General features: G+C 45.4%; 1 protein-coding gene across 1 annotated transcript in view; it reads right to left on the reverse strand.

The window, feature by feature from the left end:
• Positions 1–7,514: 7,514 nt before the first annotated feature.
• Positions 7,515–25,612, reverse strand: part of LOC139373608 (thrombospondin type-1 domain-containing protein 7A-like) — a 166,962-nt gene continuing 148,864 nt past the window's right edge. Inside the window, exons 23-28 of the mRNA XM_071114307.1 lie at positions 24,044–24,217; positions 23,810–23,905; positions 16,715–16,797; positions 14,278–14,491; positions 13,623–13,710; positions 7,515–9,772 (exon numbers count right to left, since the gene is read on the reverse strand). Coding sequence (XP_070970408.1) covers positions 9,682–9,772; positions 13,623–13,710; positions 14,278–14,491; positions 16,715–16,797; positions 23,810–23,905; positions 24,044–24,217 — 746 coding nt within the window. The 3' untranslated portion in view covers positions 7,515–9,681. The remainder of the gene's footprint in view (positions 9,773–13,622; positions 13,711–14,277; positions 14,492–16,714; positions 16,798–23,809; positions 23,906–24,043; positions 24,218–25,612) is intronic.

Raw genomic sequence — 25,612 nt, forward strand, 5'->3', positions numbered from 1 at the left:
ATTTCAGGCTTCAAACATAAAGATATAAAACTGTATTTTTTTGTGAAGAATCAACAACAAGTGGGACACAATCATGAAGTGGAACGACATTTATTGGATATTTCAAACTTTTTTAACAAATAAAAAACTGAAAAATTGGGCGTGCAAAATTATTCAGCCCCTTTACTTTCAGTGCAGCAAACTCTCTCCAGAAGTTCAGTGGGGATCTCTGAATGATCCAATGTTGACCTAAATGACTAATGATGATAAATACAATCCACCTGTGTGTAATCAAGTCTCTGTATAAATGCACCTGCACTGTGATAGTCTCAGAGGTCCGTTAAAAGCGCAGAGAGCATCATGAAGAACAAGGAACACACCAGGCAGGTCCGAGATACTGTTGTGAAGAAGTTTAAAGCCGGATTTGGATACAAAAAGATTTCCCAAGCTTTAAACATCCCAAGGAGCACTGTGCAAGTGATAATATTGAAATGGAAGGAGTATCAGACCACTGCAAATCTACCAAGACCTGGCCGTCCCTCTAAACTTTCAGCTCATACAAGGAGAAGACTGATCAGAGATGCAGCCAAGAAGCCCATGATCACTCTGGATGAACTGCAGAGATCTACAGCTGAGGTGGGAGACTCTGTCCATAGGACAACAATCAGTCGTATATTGCACAAATCTGGCCTTTATGGAAAAGTGGCAAGAAGAAAGCCATTTCTTAAAGATATCCATAAAAAGTGTCGGTTAAAGTTTGCCACAAGCCACCTGGGAGACACACCAAACATGTGGAAGAAGGTGCTCTGGTCAGATGAAACTAAAATTGAACTTTTTGGCAACAATGCAAAATGTTATGTTTGGCGTAAAAGCAACACAGCTGAACACACCATCCCCACTGTCAAACATGGTGGTGGCAGCATCATGGTTTGGGCCTGCTTTTCTTCAGCAGGGACAGGGAAGATGGTTAAAATTGATGGGAAGATGGATGGAGCCAAATACAGGACCATTCTGGAAGAAAACCTGATGGAGTCTGCAAAAGACCTGAGATTGGGACGGAGATTTGTCTTCCAACAAGACAATGATCCAAAACATAAAGCAAAATCTACAATGGAATGGTTCAAAAATAAACATATCCAGGTGTTAGAATGGCCAAGTCAAAGTCCAGACCTGAATCCAATCGAGAATCTGTGGAAAGAACTGAAAACTGCTGTTCACAAATGCTCTCCATCCAACCTCACTGAGCTCGAGCTGTTTTGCAAGGAGGAATGGGAAAAAATGTCAGTCTCTCGATGTGCAAAACTGATAGAGACATACCCCAAGCGACTTACAGCTGTAATCGCAGCAAAAGGTGGCGCTACAAAGTATTAACTTAAGGGGGCTGAAAAATTTTGCACGCCCAATTTTTCAGTTTTTGATTTGTTAGAAAAGTTTGAAATATCCAATAAATGTCGTTCCACTTCATGATTGTGTCCCACTTGTTGTTGATTCTTCACAAAAAAATACAGTTTTATATCTTTATGTTTGAAGCCTGAAATGTGGCAAAAGGTCGCAAAGTTCAAGGGGGGCGAATACTTTCGCAAGGCACTGTATATATTTTAATTTAACCTTTCTTTAACTAGGCAAGTCAGTTAAGAACAAATTCTTATTTACAATGACGGCCTACACCAGTCAAACCCAGACGATGCTGGACCAATTGAGCGCTGCCTGGATTTGAACCAGCGTCTCTGTAGTGAATTCATTGTTCCTTCTATTAAGGCAAGTCGTCCAGGTCCAGAGGCGGCAAAACATCCCGAAACCATCACACTACCACCACCATGCTTGACCTTTCATATGAGGTTCTTACTGTGGAATGCAATGTTTGGTTTTCACCAGCCATAATGGGATGTAATGGGGCATCATTTTTGGGGGGTTATTTGTAAACTCAGGTTCCGTTTATCTAATATTAGGTGTTGGTTGAAGATCTGATAACATTCAATATCAAAAATATGCAAAAATTGAGAAAATCAGAAAGTGGAAAATACTTTTTCACGGCACTGTGTTGCTGTTATTGTGCAGTATCAAACTATACATAAACACACTGTCAGAGCACAAGGTTAAAGGAGTATGCAGCACATGTGGAGTATGTGTTTGTTGCAGGCAGTATAGACAGATAGCCCTCCTCTTCTTCCTTTCAAACGCTGTCCTAGAGGAGGAAGAAAAAACAGGAGAAGAGAGAGGAAAATAAAAGAGGGAGGGTAGTTCTGGTTTAATAAATCTGCGGTTGTCTCAGTGCTACAACATTGCAGCGGTCTACTACTGTCACTATAACTCAGCCCTGGCCCTGATGGATTCCTGTTCTGAATGGCTCAGGTAGCCTTCACAGAGAGAGAGAGAGAGAGAGCCTTCTCAACAACAGCACCAGACCCAGGGGGATAAATCACTAGAGGCCTGCCATGATGCTGAATCTCAGGCTGGGGCCTTCTGCTACCCCGATACCCCTCAATGTGGAAGTGCAGGACAGGTACCCACAAACCAGATCCCCTATCAAGCGGCCAAAGTGCTGATTTAGGATCAGTTTGACCTTTTAGATCACAATGAATAAGACTATACATGTGACGGGGGGACCTGATCCTAGATCAGCACTGTACTCTAAAATGCTTGATATATACGGCCCCAGGTTTGGGGTTTCAATACCAGTGATTCATCAGGAAGTGAAGTGGAATTCAAAAATGGGAAATTGGCCAATGTTTTCTTGGAGGATAATATGCAGCATATGCTCCCACTGTGATTTATTGAGATGCACAAATAGGCAACGCATAGGACCTTCGCCAGGTCCTTGGCAATGGTCGGTTTGTCATGTTTCAGAGGATAACATTTTTTTTAAAGATAATATTCTCCGGGCTCAAGGATTCTCAAGGTCACAACAGCATTGCAGTATCCCTGGAGCATATTGAGGAGTTACAACTGAACTAGTATGTGTTGCAGCATCAGAGAGAGAGAGAGAATCCATTGAAATGACTTACGTTAACTAAACACTGAGCAGCAACCTTATATTCCTCCTCATCAAGCAACCCCCCCTTTCTCTCGCGCTCCAACAAACACTCTAAATGTTAAAGGAAGTATCTGGAGGTCGAGTGGTGCTAATTTTCCCCGGCACACCTTTGGTGCACATTCACTAAAGGGGGAAGCAAAGAAGAGCAACGGGCAGAAAATGACAGAGTAGTCACTTCCCTAATAGTCCTACCCAGAATGGAGGGAGGGGACGCGGAGAGAAAGAGATCTAATGAAGGGGAGATAAATTAGAAAAAGGAAGGGGATATGGGGAAATGAAGGGGGGTGGAGAGAGAGTAGAGAAAAGGGGCGAGAGTGACGTTGGCAGTGCATATAGGAGACAGAGCCGGGTCCGTCCAGTATCATGAATATGCCCAGCTGGCATGGCTCGTTGCCCGACTGTCAGGGCAGATGTTGGGAGCAGAGGAGAGGGGAGCAGGCCCCTTAGCTTCAGGCCTACCCATGATGCACCAGCTGGCATCTGAAGAGCCCACTCCACTCTCCTCTGACTACACACCCAGAGGGGGACAGACGAGTCAAACAGGAGTTTTACCCCTGACCAGAAGGGGTAGGGGGTGGGTAGAGAGAAGGTGCCTGGTGGGTGGTTATGGTGAGAGAGTGGGCACGTCGGTCTGCCATGTGTGGGTACAAAGCGTGGACTTCCTGATGTCTGTGGATGTACGGTCAGATGGGAGGAAGCATGCAGGCGGCAGTTGGGCGGAGGGAGGAATCTTGGAGATGACAGAGACAAATGCGGGATCAGAATGACAGTCACAGGATGCAGCTGGCAGCCATCACCATCAAGTACTTCCTCCCCATCACAATTAGGCCCACTGTGTGTTATTGTGTGTGTGTGTGTTACTGTGTGTGTGTGTGTGTGTGTGTGTGTGTGTGTGTGTGTGTGTGTGTGTGTGTGTGTGTGTGTGTGTGTGTGTCTGTTACTGTGTGTGTGTGTGTGTGTGTGTGTGTGTGTGTGTGTGTGTGTGTGTGTGTGTGTGTGTGTGTGTGTGTGTTTGTGTGTGTGTGTGTGTGTGACTGACTGACTGCAGCCTGCAGGCTTTTGGAGCAAGAGGAGAAAGACAGGAGGAGGAAAAGATGAGAGGAAACACAATGTTTGAATGCTTGTCATTGTGTGGATGAAAGGTTGCAGATGCACTCCAAGTCCTCTAAATGAATGTGGCAGTATGACAATTAGGGAAATGTTTCTAGTTTAATTAAGCGGTCACAAAAAAAAATGTTTTCAGCTGCAGCTATGACAAACATCATGTTGAGGAGCTAAGTTGTGCTCCACAAAGTTTGTAAGTCCAGGCTATCTTCCAGACATCGCCAGCAGGAGCAGTAGTGGGCAGTGGCCTCGACCTGTTACATCACTGATGTCTTAAATAACAGACACAGCCAATTCACTAATGGAGCCAGCTAGTACTTAGTTTTATCAGTTGGAGATGTAAGATGTCCAGGCCTCGGGAGAGAGACAGAAAATTATTGTCCTCTATGAAGCAGAGAGCGAGAGAGAGAGAAAGAAAGAAATAAAGAAAGAGAGAAAAAAAGAAAGAAAGAGAGAGAGAGAGAGAAAGAAAGAAAGAAAGAAAGAAAGAGAGAGAGAGAGAGAGAGAGAGAGAGAGAGAGAGAGAGAGAGAGAGAGAGAGAGAGAGAGGAGAGAGAGAGAGAGAGAGAGAGAGAGAGAGAGAGAAAGAAAGAAAGAAAGAAAGAAAGAAAGAAAGAAAGAGAGAGAGAGAGAGAAAGATACCCAAATGCTCTTCGGTGCTTCCCATTTCCTCTCTTTCTCAATCAAATGTTCCCTGGATCTTGATAACTCAGAGGTCGAGATAAAATCAACATTAGAAGTGGAATCACAACGGGAGTTAATTGATTAGGAATGAGCACGCACTCACACACACACGTAATTGCTTTGGTCAGCTTGTAGGACTTCCCTGCTTCTTGGCAGGGGGGATTTATATGGATGACGGAGACGGAGACATGCTTATCAGAGGAGCTGATTGTCCCATAGTACCATGGCCACACAGACAGTTTGTGGTTAGTCTACCTGATCAATGATTACAATTGTGCCAGTGTGATGACTCTGGTTGATTAAGATTGATTCAGACCAAAACATGACTTTAATAAGCAAAGAGGGCAATCAACTGATTCAGTGGAGGAATGACAGTATATTCCCTATTCAGTGCAGGCCCTGACCAAAGGTACAGATCTGACATCTTAATTCAATCACTCTGTTGTTGCAGAGAAATTTGCTGCGTAGCAGGAAATGCTAATTGTGGTGTATTTAAGGTTTATATATTTAAATATACACTAAGTATATCAAACAACCTTAATTCGTCGGAGCGTGGATTCTACAAGGTGTATCATAAGCATTCCATAGAGAGGCTGGTCCATGTTGACTCCAATGCTTCCGACAGTTGTGTCAAGTTGGCTGGATGTCCTTTGGCTGGTGGACCATTCTTGATACGCACAGGAAACCGTTAAGCGTGAAAAACCTAGCAGTGTTACAGTTCTCGACACAAACCATTGTGCCTGGCACCTGCTACCATACCCCATTCAAAGGCACTTTAATATTTTGTCTTTCCCATTCACCCTCTGAATTGCACACATACACAATCCATGTCTCAATAGTCTCACTGCTTAAAAATCTGTCTTTAACCTGTTTCCTCCCCTACACTGATTGAAGTGGATTTAACAAGTGACGTCAATAAGGGATCATAGGTTTCACCTGGTTAGTCGATGTCCTGGAAACAGCAGGTGTTCTTAATGTTTTGTTCTGTGTATAAGTATATATTGTTTTCAGACTTGATTTGTATCAAGCCCTACAAAGTATATCCATTAATTATAATCCACAGAATGATTCACATTCCCTGTTGCTGCAGGATTATTCTGCTGCTGTGAGAAGCAGGGTCCAGTTGTACAGTACATTAAATAAGGACTAGGGTGCCATTTAGGACGGAACCAGTGTCTCCCATCTTGGTAACATTTGATTCTACACTTCCTAAATGATCTGAAATGTACTTAGAAACAACCTGGTAACAGCATACCTACAAAACTATTACCTAGGAAGTACCTGTCATGAAAAAGCCTGGAAAACCATACCCCAAAACACATCAAATTGGCTGCAATGGCGCTCTCTCGTGGAAGCTTTATGTCCCAACTAGGAACAAAGATGATCAAGTAAGTAAATAAAGAACAATAATAAGAAATATATTCACACCATCACCCAGGCCAGAGTGTGATTTAAGTACAGTTGAATAGCTCCAGTTCCTCAGACTTCAGCAAAGCCCCTTCTGTCCTCTGACCTGTGTGTGTCTGTACAGTATGTGTGTGTCATGGGTCTGAGTTTCTCACAGATTCTGCTTCTTCAGCGCGAAGTTTCTATTTCTTCTTCTGTCAAAGGTTCCGTTGCAGAGGAGGGGAGAAATAGATTTGTCAAAGAGAGAGCTGGAGGGAATGGGAAGAATATCTTAAATAGTGTTCTAGGGCCATCTAGTGGCATAGACCGATGCAACAACACATGTGTTTTTTAATAAGGTGGATATAATGAGAGCATGTTCATTGAGGGTATTGACACAATTATTTCGTTTTTCTTATTTATTATAAGCAACTGGTTAGATACATATAAACAACCTGTAGGAAAAGGACAGAGCCCTGCGACTTTGTTTTAACAAGGTAGTTATCCGTATCGCTTTAGCAAAGATCATTTACATTACACACACATAGGCAGTAACACACACACACACGCGCGAGCACACACACACACACACACACGCGCGAGCACACACACACACGCACGAGCACACACACACACACACACGCGCGAGCACACACACACACACACACGCGCGAGCACACACACACACACAGTCTTGTACAGCTAACCTTGTGGGGACACACAATTCCGTCCCATTCAAAATCCTATTTACCCTTACCCTTAACCTTAACCCATACTCTTACCCTAACCTTAAACCCAACCCTAACCCTAACCCTAACTTTAACCCAAACACTTAACCTTAACCCTAGCTCCTAACTGTAAAACAAACAATAGCTCCTAACCCTTAACGTAATTCTAACCCTAACACTAATTCTAAACTTAACCCTAAATCCCCTAAAAACCGCATTTGACCTCACTGGGACTAACAAAATGTCCCTTGTTGGTCAAATTTGTGTTTGTTTACTATTCTAGTGGGGATTTCTGGTCCCCACAAGAATAATTAAACACGTGCACACAGACGCACACGCGCGCACACACACACACACACACACACACACACACACACACACACACACACACACACACACACACACACACACACACACACACACACACACACACACACACACACACACACACACACACACACACGCGCGCGCACACACACACACACACACACACACACACACACCATTTCTTTTTACTTTACTTTGCGCAGTAAAAAAGGAACATATTTATATATAATGCATAAATAATTATTACATAAAAACATAATGCACCCATTTTTTACAAATCATAATTTTAGAAAGTTAATTGAAAAAAAAGTAAAAATTCCGTTGACCACCTGTCAACAAACAAATGTCCGTCTGTATCTACCACCGCAATTCAATCCCCTGGAGAATAGTATGGCTGTGACTGATTCATTTACTTTACATGAGGTTTGTCCATCTACAACATTGAATAAACAGTCTGCACTATCAACTGCCAGTCTGCCATAGCCAATATTATGCATATAACCTGTTTTCAGGCAGAGGACTCTGACTCTTCAGATATGTCATTGCAGCATTAGCATGAAAAGCTTTTGAACGACATCTAAGGCCTTGCTGCATCTGTTCCTTTGAATTACTTGGAGTGTTATTGTGGCTACCTAGGTTGCGTTCTATCTAGCTTTTGCAATACAGAACACATTATAGAATAGCACCGAGGCAGGGAGAAAGACTGAAGCAGAAATGTGTGTGAGTGATTATTGTAGACATTGTAGTCACACTCATCCCTCGACCAAAGCAACAGCCACACTGAATAGGAGCAGTATTGAGAGATCGTATGATATGTATATAGCAATGCGCCTATGCAGTTTGGTTACAAGTAGGCTGTTCTAGTTAGGATTGAGGATGTTACACAGCAGTAGATATGAGACCAAGATGTAAAGAGAAGCCACTCTCTTCTGGTGGATCAGAAGGTAAAGGAGAATTTGTGAACCCAGTAACACCCTTCTGTCTTAACAACAAAGACCAGATTCTATTAAACTCGCAAAGGGGATAGAAATCACATCGTTTTTTTTTCTGTGAAAATAAACCCTTTCAATAACATCATCAACTAGAATTGTTGCTGTATTTCTCTCAACAAACCCGAAACAGTTCTTTGAATTAGCTTTTTTTCCTCAGTACGAGAGCCATGTGATTTTTCTGCCATGTGGAATCGGGATTCCCTGCCGTGCACGTTTGATGGAATTCTGGTCTTTGAGATGTTGAATAAAGTTACTAAAGGAAATGGAAAAACAATGACTAACCATAATAAGCCATCAAAGCAAGTCAGAGAAACCAACAGGAGACAAACATAAGGTCAGGCAGGCAGAGAATGAGACATGTTCAGACCTGGGTTCAAATAGTATTTGAATTCTTTATAATACTTTCTGCATTTAATTGAGCCTGGCCTGGAGTGGCAGATGGGTAGGGTTTGCACTTTTGGGACAATTCCAATGGCTCCATTGTGCCAGGCAAGCGCAATCAAGCGCAGTTGAAAACAGAAACCATTTGAACCCGTGTCGGTAAAATGCAGCTGTACATACTATACTACAAAGGTAAATCAATTCTATTTACATGGCATCGTCCGCCCTATTATCATATCACACACAAGAGGTAAAAGAAGCAACATTTGTTTTTGAAAAAAGGTCTACTTTTTTTGACATTTCTAGCACAAGACTGTACATCATCTTGTATTGAGGGAGGCAGCTTCCCAGACATAAGAACATATCATGCTGCACTAATATAGTGCAATATTGAGCCTGAAACGGAAGAGAAAGGGAGAGGCAGGCAGAGATTTCCTACAAAGGTTGACAGTATTTCTGTAAGATTAGGACATTTTCGCTTTGTTTTGTTTTCTAGGGAAAAGGATCCAGTCCAGAAGAAAAATAGAGAGGCAGCAATTTTCTCCAGGAATAAATTTTAAAAAGCATTGCGTACTTCTCATCTAATTTCCAACAGAGCAGCTGTAGCCAAGAAGGAAGGACTCTGTTTTTTCAGGGCCCTCTCCAACAACCTTCGTCTTGAAAGATGTTTTTATTTGACAGGAAAAAGTAGTAAATGGCAGATAAGCAAAGGCAGACTTCCTTAAGAAGAAGAAGACAGAGTTTGTGAAGGCTCTTGTGAAACAAAGTATACAAAAAATGTAATAAATAAAAAATATTGAGGAAGGAAAATTCTAGGCTACTAATGAACGAACATGACTCGATTTCTTTTTTGCTTTGTTGTTGTTGTTGTTGTTGTTGTTGATAAATCCGTGACATAACCCAAGTCTTCCTAGAGCTCCAGAGGTTTTAAGCCACGCCCACTGGTAGCCTGAGGAGAAAGGTCAAAGATGGGTCTCCTTGACAACCTGTCTGACTGTTCCCACGATGACAGTCTCCATAACGTCAGTGTAAAATGATTCTGTCACCAAGTAGATTAGGAGGAGGTTCACATGTCAGCGTCTCCGTCATAGGCCAGGGTCAGGGGCTTGAGCCGGTTGTTATACATCTGTCTTCTCTGGGGTTTCTTTGGCTTTTTACTAGGAAATAAAAAACAAACATTGCTATTACATGTTTTATATTTCAATTATTGAAGAGGAAATGTAGATACCCATAGCCTTAATATGTAGGCCTATATACTATAATAACAATAAAGGATTTATCCATATCATGTTACCCCACCTGATACACAGAGCTTGCTCTGCTATCTTTTGAAAACACCACAACTTTCAGGTGGGTGTCAGAGTTACGTGCATCACTCTGCTGAAGGCCATGCTTTTAGTAGATGGTCAGTTCTTCCATCATGCAAAGGCAATAATGAAATAGCTAATGATTCTGTTCCTATACTGCCATTGTCCTTGAAGGAAAAAAGGATAGATCTGTTGGTTAAAGCACTAGTTGGTGAGCCACATTTCAGAAGCACATTTGAGTGGCCCTTGTCCTAGCATTGAAGTGATGCCGTAGTGGATGATGCAACACTTCATGGACAATTTCAACAGCAGCTATTATTTGTTTTTATATTGAGGCATGTGAGAGAGATTGGACTCTGAAGGAAGATGACGAGCGGACGAGCACAGTACAGAAAGCAGCTTTTTCTTCAGCCCAGAACAGTTCCCACTCACCTTAATGCAAACTAAGTTATGGCAAACAGAGACAGTGTAGACAGTTAGCTATAGGTACATAATGAGGACAACACTATAGCATGTCTGGGCAGGCTCTAATATATCACACATTACAACTTCACATACAAAACACAGGGACAGGAGACAATGATACATATATATCAAATGTAAATAAGATATCTTATGAAATGTGTCTTATGTCCATCATGAATGGATAGGGAATAATGGGTGGAATGAATAAGAGATTGAATGGCAAGGGTTGAGAGATGATTGAATAGTGGTCATGAGTGATTCTTCCATCTGGCCACAAGAGGGCAGTATGCTATTGAAAGTGAAAGCTGATCATCATTTTACTGTGATGTCAATGTTGTGTCCCTGAAATCTCAAAAATAAGGAAGTCCTTCAACAAAAAACCAATGACTTCCTAAAATGGATGCCGTACAAAAGTATGTTTAAGTATGGAGGTGCTCTAGACTACTAAACAAACTCCAGGATCAGAGGTCAAACATGGGGGATGACTTCCTGCTCACCTCCATCAATAACTCCATGTGATTGGTCGGACAGGTCGGACAGGCACATGTGACAGCAGATGTGGGGAGGAGAGAAAGATGAAGGGGTATGGGAGTTTGTGTGAACACTGCAGCGAGGGCCGCCAGTAGGTCAGGACCCCTAAGTGAGTGTTATGAGTGTTTCAATGCATTGTGGTTTTTGTTGGTGATTTTGTTCATTGTTATGTTTTTTTGTTGATGCTGTTGTGGTTGTAGTTGATATTGATGTTGTTCATTATATGGTTGTTGCTGATAGTGTTGATTTTGTTGTGGTAGTTGATATTGATTTTGTGGTAGTGGTTGTTGATGATTTTGTTGATGATATTGATGTAGTTGTTCTAGTTCGTGCGCTTCATGCTGGCAGTCAGGACACGTATAAGTCATGGTATGATTATTTTGTTCCATCCAGACCACCGTATCAGTACACTGGTCAGGGTTCGAGTCAGGGTTCGAGTACCACCGACTGATGGTGCACAGAGGGGGTGGGGGGGTGGAAAGAAAAGCAAAATGGAGAGTACAGGTAATGTCATGACTTCAAATGAAAATGAATGGGTAAAAATGAAACTGATGTGATCATGAAGACATATACATACAGGTGATGACATACATACATTACACAATATGCTTAAAAAAATATAAACGCAACATGTAAAGTGTTGGTCCCATGTTTCATGAGCTAAAATAAAAGATCCTTGAAATGTTCCACATGAACAAAAAGCGTATTTCTCTAAAATGTTGTCCACACATTTGTTTACATCCCTGTTAGTGAACATTTCTCCTTTGCCAAGATAATCCATCCACCTGACAGGTGTGGCATATCAAGAAGCTGATTAAACAGCATGATCAATACAAGGGTGCACCTTGTGCTGGGGACAATATAAGGCAACTCTAAAATTAGTAGTTTTGTCACACAACATAATGCCCAGATGTCTTAACTTTTGAGGGAGCATGCAATTGACATGCTGGTTGCAGGTATTTCCACCAGAACTGTTGACAGAGAATTGAATGTTCATTTTTCTACCATAAGCCGCCCCCAGCGTTGTTTTAGATCATTTGGCAGTACTTCCAACCGGCCTCACAACCTCAGACCACGTGTAACCACACCAGCCCAGGACCTCCACATCTGGCTTCTTTACCTGTGGGATCGTCTGAGACCAGCCAACCAGACAGCTGATGAAACTGTGGGATCGTCTGAGACCAGCCACCAAGACAGATGATGAAACTGTGGGATAGTCTGAGACCAGCCACCCAGACAGCTGATGAAACTGTGGGATCGTCTGAGACCAGCCACCCAGACAGCTGATGAAACTGTGGGATCGTCTGAGACCAGTTACCCAGACAGCTGATGAAACTGTGGGATCGTCTGAGACCAGCCACCCAGACAGCTGATGAAACTGTGGGATCGTCTGAGACCAGCCAACCAGACAGCTGATGAAACTGTGGGATCGTCTGAGACCAGCCAACCAGACAGCTGATGAAACTGTGGGATCGTCTGAGACCAGCCAACCAGACAGCTGATGAAACTGTGGGATCGTCTGAGACCAGCCAACCAGACAGCTGATGAAACTGTGGGATCGTCTGAGACCAGCCAACCAGACAGCTGATGAAACTGTGGGATCGTCTGAGACCAGCCACCCAGACAGCTGATGAAACTGTGGGATCGTCTGAGACCAGCCAACCAGACAGCTGATGAAACTGTGGGTTTGCACAACCAAAGAATGTCTGCACAAACTGTCAAAAAACTTCTCAAGGAAGCTCATCTGCATGCTCGTCGTCCTCACCAGGGTCTTGACCTGACTGTGGTTCAGCATCGTAACCGACTTTAGTGGATACATGCTCACTTTCCATGGTCACTGGCACTGGAGAAGTGTGCTCTTCATGGATGAACCCCAGTTTCAACTGTACGAAGCAGATGGCCTACAGAGTGTTGTGTGGGGCGAGCGGTTTGCTGATGTCAACATTATGAACAGAGTGCCCCATGGTGGCAGTGGGGTTGTGGTATGGGTAGGCATAAGCTACGGACAACGAACACAACTGCATTTTATCAATGGCAATTTGAATGCACAGTGATACCTTGACGAGATCCTGAGGACTATTGTCATGCCAGTCATCTGCCGCTATGACCTCATGTTTCAGAGTGATAATTCACGGCCCCATGTTGCAAGCATCTGTACACAATTCCTGGAAGCTGCAAATGTCCCAGGTCTTCCAAAGCCTGCAAACTCACCAGACATGTCATCCATTGAGCACATTTGAGATGCTCTGGATTGACTTGTACAACAGCATGTTCCAGTTCCCACCAACATCCAGCAACTTCGCACAGCCATTGAAGAGGAGTGGGACAACATTCCTCAGGCCACAATCCACAGCCTGATCATCTCTATGTGAAGGAGATGTGTCGCGCTGCATGAGGCTAATGGTTGTCACACCAGATACGGACTGGTTTTCTGATCCACACCCTTACCTTTTTATTAATGGATCTGTGACCAACAGATGCATATCTGTTTTCCAAGTCATGAGAAATCCTTAGATTAGGTCCTAATTAATGTATTTCAATTGACTGACTTCCTTAAATGAACTGTAACTCAGTAAAATCTTTGAAATTGTTGCATGTTGCGTTTATATTTTTGTTCAGTGTAAATACATACATACATACATACATACATACATACATACAGATGCATTACATACTTAAAGAAGTATCAAACAGGTTAACCTACCAGGCTAGGAAGGTCATGGAGACTATAAATATGAGGAGAACAAAAGCTCCGGCTGCAACACCGTAGACCCATGTCTTCAGTTTACCATCTGTGGAGAACACATCACACACACTTAGTACTCTAACAAGGGACTAACTCCAGTGACAGCTCACACTATAACGTAAATGACTTGGGTGCAGATCCAATCCTGTGCAGAAGGGGGCAGCAGTACACCAAATATTTTCCAGGTCATCTATTGTGTGTAAATTATTATTGGTGGATTGTACTTTAATTTTGCTGTAAATATTAAGATCCAGCACATCACATCATACATGAGTAGAAATGCTGGCTATTTTGAGGATGAGAAATTCTGGGTCTAATCCTAAATGTGTGCGTAAATGGTGGTGTGAGACCTGTTCATAACATTTCTTGACATCATTAGGGGATTTGTGCCAAAACAATTTGTGGCTCCCGGGAATGACAATGCAGAATGGTTGGCTTTCTGTAGCAAATTCTGTTACAATTCCTGAATATATTCACATTTACTTTCTACAAAGTATAGGCCGATATTCTAACAAGATTCAAAATACAACATAATAACAACCAAGAACAAATGTCTTGGATGGTTCCCTACAGTCCCGTAAATTGCTAGAGTAAATCGGTCTGGTCCGTGTACCTGGTCCGAAGGGCTGTAGGAACCAGGTGCGTCCAGCTCGGCCAGGCAGGCTGTTGGAGGGCTGTGTGGGGCTGACCGCCCTGATGGTCTTCACGTCAGCCCTGTTGTCCCCTGCCGTGGGGATCTCTAACACAGGGATCACCGTACACTGGTCCAGCAGGCCGTCTGAAGTCATCACCTCCGTGTAGCGCTCCTCACAGCCACACACACCCGCCTGGGAGAGGGAGGGAGGTACACACACGTATTAGTGAAATGCAGTTGCACATCAAGGGGGTTGCTTTGCAGGTGTGTTGGAGATGTTTAGAAATTAGTGCACTTCATGAGTATCACACAATTCACACACACACACACACATACATACACTCACACACAGAAACACATTTTAAAATCAAAACATAGACACAAGGCATTTTTGTCAGTTTCGTCTCTTTTAATACAACAAATAATGCAGTCGGACCTGGCTAAGCACCAAGTTGGATTAAAGTGAGGTTATTTCTTATCAAATATTCCCGGGTGTAATTGAATGAATCATCACTCAGCTTTAGCTCAGGCTCATATCTTGGCAGTATTAGCTTTAACCATCACACGTTTCAATCCCCTTTGTGATGCTAGCGCTGCATTGAGAGAGAGGCAGGGGGGTGGGGGGGGGTGAATCAGAAATTCATGCTCTGAGATTTATAGGGTGGTGTCTGTTGGGGTTGGGGTATACAGCCTGCCAGCCCAAAGGCTTCACTCTGTTCGCTCATCACTCGAGCTCTCTCAGATCACTCCTCTGCCAGCCCAGGGGTTTTTCATTATCTTTCATCCCCCTCTTTCCTTTTTTCTCTCATCACCCCGAGATTAAATACCAACAATGCAAACAGTGGCTGTATGGCTGAACACACACACACACACACACACACACACACACACACATACACACACACACACACACACACAAATTCATGAACACACAGACAGACATGAAATTAGGGAATGATGGACAGAACAAGTTAGATTCACTCATGACCACGCCTACAAGCATGAAATAATACTGGCACAAGAGACACATTTACACACAGTCAAAGACACAGAAACACAGCCAGGCCCTGGGAGATGACTAACAACACAAACATGAAAGAGACATTTGAGCCATATCCAGCTAGACATGTTGCTGTAGCTCTCTCACAGCCCCCTCAGCACCGACTAGAGGCCTGAGTCCTGGTTCAGGGTCTTAGTAATAGTGACTGGTTCTGATGTGTTCTGACATGGGAGTGTGTATACATGGTGCCGATCCCCCATAGACGCACGCACGCACGCACACACACACACACACACACCTCCACAAACACCGGTCCCCCGGTGTGTCCAGGAAATTGCCTCCGTTTGTAGTGAACACAAATGCTGGGAGCGCTCAGCCCAAGGAGGGACAAACTCCACTTCAAAGACCAGGCTGAATATTATGGGATGTTTCTCTCTTACATATGACTGAGAATAAAATACACCCTTTGAATACCACTGGGTTGAAGAATACCTTACTCTATTGCATTTAATTAAAAAGTATTTAAAAAAAAAATATATATTTATGTGTATATTTAATGTTGTTTGTACTGGTTCTGGGATTTCCTGTGAGATGCTTGATAATGTGAGATGGAGTTTAATTGATAAAATAAGTATAACTGAAAAATAAAATAGTCTTGTTGATCATGCCTTGTTTTTTCATGTGTGTATTATTCTCCTGCTACGGCAGATGCAGTAAATACAGGGGAATTCATCTGCACATAACAGCAGCATGACACCATCAGAGACTAACAATTAATCTGCACATAACAGCAGCAGGACACCATCAGAGACTAACAATTCATCTGCACATAACAGCAGCAGGACACCATCAGAGACTAACAATTCATCTGCACATAACAGCAGCAGGACACCATCAGAGAATAACAATTCATCTGCACATAACAGCAGCATGACACCATCAGAGACTAACAATTCATCTGCACATAACAGCAGCATGACACCATCAGAGACTAACAATTCATCTGCACATAACAGCAGCAGGACACCATCAGAGACTAACAATTCATCTGCACATAACAGCAGCATGACACCATCAGAGACTAACAATTCATCTGCACATAACAGCAGCAGGACACCATCAGAGACTAACAATTCATCTGCACATAACAGCAGCATGACACCATCAGAGACTAACAATTCATCTGCACATAACAGCAGCAGGACACCATCAGATACTAACAATTCATCTGCACATAACAGCAGCATGACACCATCAGAGACTAACAATTCATCTGCACATAACAGCAGCATGACACCATCAGAGACTGTTCAGCTGTTTTCTCTCTCTCTCTCTCTCTCTCTCTCTCTCTCTCTCTCTCTCTCTCTCTCTCTCTCTCTCTCTCTCTCTCTCTCTCCCCCCCCACCCCCCCATCACCTCTGTGCAGAAGGAGCGTGGTTTGTTGCAGGCTGGGTCACATGATCGGTCTGCCACGGGTTGGGCCGTCATAGGGCAGCCACCTGTATGGTAGAGGGCAGAGGGCAAGTGTCAGTGGGGAGGGGTTTGGGGTAGCGAGGGGATGAAAGTGAGGTTGCAATAGGTCTCCCTTTATGACATAAAGATGCTGTACATTTAATTATCTTACTAATGCAAGTAGACAAGCACATACATGTAAACACAAGATCTACACAAGCAGACACACACACCGTCTTGTGCAACGAGCCTATGGAGACACACAATTCAGTCCCATTCAATAACCTATTTTCCCTAACCCTAACCTTAAAACTAACCCTAAACCAATTCTAACCCTAACACTAATTCTAAACCCCCTAGAAATAGCATTTGACATTGTGGAGACTAACTGTCCCCAGTTGGTCAAATGTTTGTTTACTATTCTTGTGGGGACTTATGGTTAAACACGTCCATACACACACACAGCAGGGCAGCGGACGAGTGGTCCACATTGTTGGGCAGCTTTCACCTCTGTCTTTGTTACTCCACTTCTGTCAGTCTGTTGTGCTGCAGGCAACATGGATCAGAGAGCCAACATACCTCTTCTCCATTTTGCACTCTCTCGCCCTTTCTTTATATCACTTTCTTTGTGTCCTTCTCTCCCTCTACTTCTCTCCCTCTCCCCCTCTCTCTCTCTCTCTCTCTCCCTCTCCCTCTCCCTCTGTCTCCCTCTCTCCCTCTGTCTCTCTCTCTCCCTCTGTCTCTCTCTCTCCCTCTCCCTCTCCCTCTCTCTCCCTCTCTCTCTCTCTGTCTCTCTCTCTCTCTCTCTCCCGCTGTCTCTCTCCCTCCCTCTCCCTCTCCCTCTCTCTCCCTCTGTCTCATTCCACAGCAGGAAGCAAGCAACAACAATGGGTCCTCCAATGCTTTCCAATTAATTTCCCCTCACAGATAGCTAGCTGCTCAAGATGTCTCCTCAAACACCGAGACAAAAACACACAGTCCCATGAATTCATGGTTTAGCAGACATACACCACGCAGTATGCACCATCCCAGAGAGCAAGCGTACAGACACACTTAGAAAAACAGGAAAGCAGACCGAGCTCTCTGGGTCTCAGATGATTTGTGTGTACTGTGGTGAGATGATGCACTCACTGCAACATGTACACTGATACACCTTCAGATATCAAGGACAGCATTCTTGTGTCCCAAATGACACCCTATTTCCTACATAGTGCACTACTTAGTGCCCTATGGTCTCTGGTCAAAAGTAGTGCACTATTTAGGAAATAGGGGGCCATTTGGGATGTAGCCATGCCTGGGAAGGGAAGGTAGGCCAGCCTGGCCCATCCCTATCTCTTTAAGTGATTGCCTCAGGGAGATTCCCTCCCATCGCCTCATCAATGCAGTGGACTGCCTCAAGGCAAAAAGAAAGGGGCTCGCTGTTTTCTCACTAGGCTTTTATTTCAACTATACTGGGGTAAATCAATATACACAAAACAAGGGTATCGGAGACAAGAGGAGGGATACCGTAGTGGTAGTGGGGGGGGTGGGGGACTAGACCAACTAGACCAATGGTATACAGAGTAGGAATACGGTAGTGGTGGTGAGGAAACTAGAACCGACTCACAGCTAAGTCAGTACTGCAGCCCGTCCTCTGATAAGTGTGGTTTCTATGACAACGTTGTAGGTGGCAGTAAGGACTAGGTTTGTCATTAGGAGTTAAACAGCACCACAGTAACCAGGCTGAAAGAAACAGAGGTTACCACAGCAGCCAGGGGGAGGGGTAAAGTATTAATCATTATATATATATAACGTAATATAATATCTGCAACTAAGCAGACACTTTCATCCAAAGTGACTTACACAGTGCATCAGTGCTTGAAAGAATGAAAAAGGTTCCACTGCTCCTGTAACGATTCTCTTCTTGTGAAGTAGAGGCGGACCAAAGCGCAGCGTGGTGGTTGTTCATTGTAATTTATTGACGACACTATACATGAACAAACTAACGAAAAAACAAGAGATGTGAGAACTCAAAACAGCCCTGTCTGGTGCAAACACAAAAACAGGAACAATCACCCACCAACACACAGTGAAACCCAGGCTACCTAAATATGGTTCCCAATCAGAGACAATGACGAACACCTGCCTCTGACTGAGAACCATATCAGGCTGAACATAGAAATAGACAAACAAGACATGAAACATAGAATACCCACTCAGATCACACCCTGACCAATCAAAACATAGAAAATACAAAGTAAACTATGGTCAGGGCGTGACAGTACCCCCCCCCCAAGGTGCGGACTCCGGCCGCAAAACCTGAACCTATAGGGGAGGGTCTGGGTGGGCATCTGTCCGCGGTGGCGGCTCTGGCGCTGGACGTGGACCCCACTCCATGACAGTTTTAATCCCCCTCCTAAACGTCCCTAAATAGGTTACCCACCACAATGATAACATGGGACAGAGGGACAGCTCGGGACAGAGGTAACTCGGGACAGATAGGTAGCTCAGCACTGAGAGGAAGCTCAGCACTGAGAAGAAGCTCAGCACTGAGAGGAAGCCCAGGCAGGTAGTAGAAACTACCAGAACCTGGCTGGCTGGCGGTTTCAGCAGATCCTGGTCGACTAGCAGATCTGGGAGAATCTGGTCGACTGGCGGATCTGGGAGAATCTGGTCGACTGGCGGATCTGGGAGAATCTGGTCGACTGGCGGATCTGGGAGAATCTGGTCGACTGGCGGATCTGGGAGAATCTGGTCGACTGGCGGATCTGGGAGAATCTGGTCGACTGGCGGATCTGGGAGAATCTGGTCGACTGGCGGATCTGGGAGAATCTGGACGACTGGCGGATCTGGGAGAATCTGGACGACTGGCCGATCTGGAAGAGTCTGGTCGACTGGCAGCTCTGTCTGCTCCATGCTGACTGGCTGCTCCATGCTGACTGGCAGCTCTGGCTGCTCCATGCTGACTGGCTGCTCTGGCTGCTCCATGCTGACTGGCTGCTCTGGCTGCTCCATGCTGACTGGCTGCTCCCTGCTGACTGGCTGCTCCCTGCTGACTGGCGGCCCTGGCTGCTCCATGCTGACTGGCGGCCCTGGCTGCTCCATGCTGACTGGCGGCCCTGGCTGCTCCATGCTGACTGGCGGCCCTGGCTGCTCCATGCTAACTGGCAGCCCTGGCGGCTCCTTGCAGACTGGCAGCTCTGGCGGCTCCTTGCAGACTGGCAGCTCTGGCGGCTCCTTGCAGACTGGCAGCTTTGGCGGCATCCTGCAGACAGGCAGCTCTGGCGGCTCCTTGCAGACTGGCAGCTCCATGCAGACTGGCAGCTCTATGCAGACTGGCAGCTCCATGCAGACTGGCAGCTCCTTGCAGACTGGCAGCTCCTTGCAGACTGGCAGCTCCTTGCAGACTGGCAGCTCCTTGCTAACTGGCAGCTCTAAGCTAACTGGCAGCTCTATGCTAACTGGCAGCTCTATGCTAACTGGCAGTTCTGAACAGGCGGGAGACTCCGGCAGCGCTGTAGAGGCGGAAAGCTCTGACAGCGCTAAACAGGCGGGAGACTCCGACAGCGCTGGAGAGGAGGAAGGCTCCGACAGCGCTGGACAGGCGAGGCGCACTGTAGGCCTGATGCGTGGTGCTGGCACTGGTGGTACTGGGCCGAGGACACGCACAGGAAGCCTGGTGCGGGGAGCTGCTACCGGAGGGCTGGGGTGTGGAGGTGGTACTGGAAAAACCGGACCGTGCAGGCGCACTGGAGCTCTTGAGCACCGAGCCTGCCCAACCTTACCTGGTTGAATGCTCACGGTCGCCCTGCCAGTGCGGCGAGGTGGAATAGCCCGCACTGGACTATGCAGGCGAACCGGAGACACCGAGCGCAAGGCTGGTGCCATGTAAGCCGGCCCAAGGAGACGCACTGGAGACCAGCTGCGTAGAGCCGGCTTCATGGCATTAGGCTCGACGCTCAATCTAGCCCGGCAGACACGCGGAGCTGGAATATACCGCACCGGGCTATGCACCCGCACTGGAGACACCGTGCGCACCACTGCATAACACGGTGCCTGTCCGGTCTCTCTAGCCCCCCGGTAAGCACAGGGAGTCTGCTCAGGTCTCCTACCTGGCATAGCCATACTCCCTGTTAGCCCCCCCCCAAGAAATTTTTGGGGCTGCCTCTCAGGCTTCCATCCGCTACGTCGTGCTGCCTCCTCGTATCTGCGCCTCTCAGCTTTCGCCGCCTCCAGTTCTTCTTTGGGGCGGCGATATTCTCCTGGCTGAGCCCAGGGTCCTCTTCCTTCTAATTCGTCCTCCCATGTCCATACCTCCTCTTTGGGCTGCTCCTGTTGTTTCTTCTCCCGCTGCACCTTAGTGCGGCTACACTCCCCTGGTTTAGCCCAGGGTCCTCTCCCGTCGAGGATTTCCTCCCATGTCCAGAAATCCTTATTGCGCTTCTCCTCGCGCTGCTCCTGCCTGTTGACACGCTGCTTGGTCCGTTGGTGGTGGGTGATTCTGTAACGATTCTCTTCTTGTGAAGTAGAGGCGGACCAAAGCGCAGCGTGGTGGTTGTTCATTGTAATTTATTGACGACACTATACATGAACAAACTAACGAAAAAACAAGAGACGTGAGAACTCAAAACAGCCCTGTCTGGTGCAAACACAAAAACAGGAACAATCACCCACCAACACACAGTGAAACCCAGGCTACCTAAATATGGTTCCCAATCAGAGACAATGACGAACACCTGCCTCTGACTGAGAACCATATCAGGCTGAACATAGAAATAGACAAACAAGACATGAAACATAGAATACCCACTCAGATCACACCCTGACCAATCAAAACATAGAAAATACAAAGTAAACTATGGTCAGGGCGTGACAGCTCCCTTAAATTTGACAGTACTTCTAGCCAGGCAGTCTACAATATGTACCCACGTTTTAGAGAATGAGAGGTGCAAGGCCCAGTACTCTGCACCAGTCAGCATCGGCACACTTCAACCACTTAGCTAAATTCCTTCACTTCAACATCACCCACTTCACACCAGATATACGTGTAGCGACACTCAGAGAGTAATCCTGGACGGGATGCCTCAAGTTATTCAGAAAAACCATACTGTCGGCAGAAAACTGCTAATCTACCAGAAGACGTCTTGAATATTAATGATGGTGATGCACATGGACACACACACGCACACGCACACGCACACACACACACACACACACATACACACACACACACACACACACACACACACACACACACACACACACACACACACACACACACACACACACACACACAGCGTATGCAAATCATAAGCGGAAACCATAAGGTGTGAAAGGACACGTTTACATCAAGGAAATACAGGGTACATGCCAATCAACCAGTCTGATATAATATGCGTAAAATATGCAAACCATCTGGAGCGTATGTCTGTGGAATGTCTTGGCATAGGATCTATAGCATCATTAATACACGGTGAGTGGGAATTCAGGATATATCATGATTCATGCTCACCTACCTAACAAATGTAAAGTGGATTGAGCTGTCTAGATAAATGCATGTTAAATAAAGTTGGATTTGATATGTAATACTCTATGCCTACACACCTAACATCATATGTATAGTTTACAGAAATGTTTCATGCACTTATTCCCATTTTAGTCATTTAGCAGACACTCTTAACCAGAGTGACTTACACTTGTGCATTCATCTTAAGATAGCTAGGTGAGAAAATCCACATATCACAGTCATAGTAAGTACATTTTTCCACAAGATAATAAGTTAACAGGCAAAGTCTGTGTTGGTAGTCAGTGGTTATTCATTCCTGAGGGGATTCACTGCTGAATAAGACACACATCCTTTATGATAAGTGACATATCCACTGTAACTCTTCACCGTCACACCTCCGAGCTCTGAGCACCACCGAGGCAGAGGCAGCAGTCACAGACCTAAAGCTGACGTGTGACGGCCAGCAGGACTAAAACGTGTCATCGTCAAGGATTAAATCCTCCTGCACACACAATCACACACGCGCTCGAAGGCATGCGCGCACACACACAGGAGCACATGCACACACACAAGCGGCCTAGGCTCCACAGTGACAGGCAGTCAGGAAGTGCTTGGAAAGCAACCTCTCTCTTTCTCGAATGAACAAACGCCACTCGCTCCGACAGGCAGAGACAGGGTTTTAAACATCCCTATTCACCTCATTATCATCATCCACTGAGGCACCTGGAGAGAGCTGGGCTGGGTGGCCGACAGCAGCAGAACTGCCTTGTACTACTCATTGGATCTCATCATCTCCATCCCACACATACATAGAATTACAGTTGTAATTATGTAGCCACTCAATGGAGAGGCAGTGACTGAAATCTTCTTCTACAGTAGGCTACCACTCAATACGCATCCTTATTCTAGAAGGTTTTAGGGACTTCTATTCAGCAGCATATGCAGTAGGCACATGTATAAAGAGACATGTTTAAAAGAAAGAGGTGTTGGTGGATGCATTCTGACAGGGGATGGGATGTGAGCAGCACACACACTCACACGTTTGTTTTACTATCCTTGTGGGTTCCAAACAATCGATTGATTCAAAGTCCTGTTTTCCTTAACTCCAAACCCCTAACGCGAACCCTTAAATACTAACCCTGACTGGCGACCGTGTCAGCGTACATGCGCCCGGCCCACCACAGGAGTTGCTAGCGCAATGGGACAAGGACATCCCGGCTGGCCATGCCCTCCCTTAACCCGGATGACGCTTGGTCAGTATGTGCTCTGCATTATTGGCCTCCGGGTCGCAGCTGGCTGCAGCACACGGAATCGAACCCGGATCTATAGTGACCCCTCAAACACCGCGATGCAGTGCCTCAGACCTCTGCGCCTCTCGGGAGGCCCTCCCTAACCCTAATTCTAACTCTAACCCCAACCCTAAACCTAACCCCTAAGCCTAAAATATACTTTTTTCCTTGCGGGGGCTGGCTAAATGTTCCCACTTGTCTGAATTGTCCTTGTTTTACTATCCTTCTGAGGACATTTCTGGTCCCCACAAGGGGAAACAAAACACACGCACACGCATTCTGTACCTGTGACATTTAATCCATCAGATCTCTGACACCAGACCAGTCGAGAGGAGCTTCTCCACGCTCCTGTCATCCACTTGTACTCATAACACTGGCCCTCTGTAGTGGGAGGAGAAATATGGGTCAGTACAGACATACTTCATATTACATAGTATGAAGGGACAAATGCACATTTGTGCATGCGTGTGTGTGTGTGTGTGCGTGTTTGCGTGTGTGTGTGTGTGTGTATAGACTGACCAGTGCAGGGCCGGGCTTCCCACTCCTGTTCTGGACACTGCAGTAGGTTCTCTGGCTCCTGGGCCAGCACGGCTCTGGATCTGACCTGCACTGAGCCGAAACCCAGGTCATCTCCACTGACACAGCTCAGCTGACACGGGCTCCACACTGTCCAGTCAGTCAGGTAGCAGTCACCTGTACATAAACACACAGTACATAACTTACAACACATTTAGCTGTACACAGTTGAAAACTTACAGTACTATATGAGACGTTACTGTTAAGCATGTAACCTAACCAAAAATATGGCTTCAGAGTCTATCCTGGTCATATCACAACATTCCTGGCCCTGGCACTACACAATTATAATGGGAAACTTGAATTTGGTTTTGTCACGCCCTGACCTTAGAGAGACGTTTTATTTCTCTATTTGGTTAGGTCAGGGTGTGATTTGGGGTGGGCATTCTATGTTGTCTATTTCTTTGTTTTGGCCGAGTATGGTTCCCAATCAGAGGCAGCTGTCTATCGTTGTCTCTGATTGGGAATCATACTTAGGTAGCCTTTCTTCCACCTGTGTTTGTGGGTAGTTATTTTCTGTTTAGTCTCTGTTACCTGACAGAACTGTTCGCTTTTCTTTTGTTACTTTGTTAGAGTGTTTTTTGATGATAAAAAAAAAATCATGAACACTTTTCACGCTGCGCTTTGGTCCACTCCTTCCGAGTGGAGCCGTTACCGGTTTGGATGTCATCCTTTTTCCACACAGATTGTCACCAGGCAGACGTTTCAGATTTCCTCAGAGATTTCTCTTTTTGTTAAAGAGGTTTAATAAACCCTACCTCTGATAAAGCTTAGAAGATCAACGTTCTAAAATACTTCCCCAACAGAGCCAGATCACATTTTTCATCATCCCCTATTCTACCTTGAATCAGGGTGTTCTCAGAAAACAGGCCGTTTCCCATTAAGAATAGGTCAGAGCAGTCCATTCATTCATCCTGTTGTAGTGACAGAGAGGAAGTGAGCACACGTCTAAATACTAATTACTCATAAAGCCGTCAGGTCCAAAGAAGCCTAATCCTCCTTACGATGCTCACCTGTCTGCTGTCTGTGTCAGGTGTCAGGCATGGTGGGGCCATGGACTGAGATACAATCAGGCAGGGGGAGGCTTGGGTGTGATGAGGCAGAGTTAGGGGGAGAGAGGTGATGTCTGGTGGGGTTTCATGTGGAGAGGGAGGGGACACCTGGATGAAGTACCTGTCTGATATCTGCCTGAGCTAAACCACTGGAGATTAGGGCTGGCTATGTAGATAGGTAATTTAGTAGGCCACAGACATAGGGTTTGTGTGATGTGAATGAGGGCAATGAATGGTAGAATAGTAGGGAAGTAGGCTACAAAGATGACTTTGACTACACATGTCCACAACTACCAAAAGCATCACTCTGGACACACACACACACACACCACACGCAATTTTCTGCTGCATGAGCTGGTGTCCTAACGCTCTACTTCTGCTACACTGGAGCTGTCAAAATGGGACGTTGGATATGTCACTGATAGGCTTTGGCAAAAAAGGAAATATGGAACTGTAAAAA

Source organism: Oncorhynchus clarkii, chromosome 18 (assembly GCF_045791955.1).
Source record: "Oncorhynchus clarkii lewisi isolate Uvic-CL-2024 chromosome 18, UVic_Ocla_1.0, whole genome shotgun sequence".
In the NCBI taxonomy this organism is placed as follows: Eukaryota; Metazoa; Chordata; class Actinopteri; order Salmoniformes; family Salmonidae; genus Oncorhynchus; species Oncorhynchus clarkii.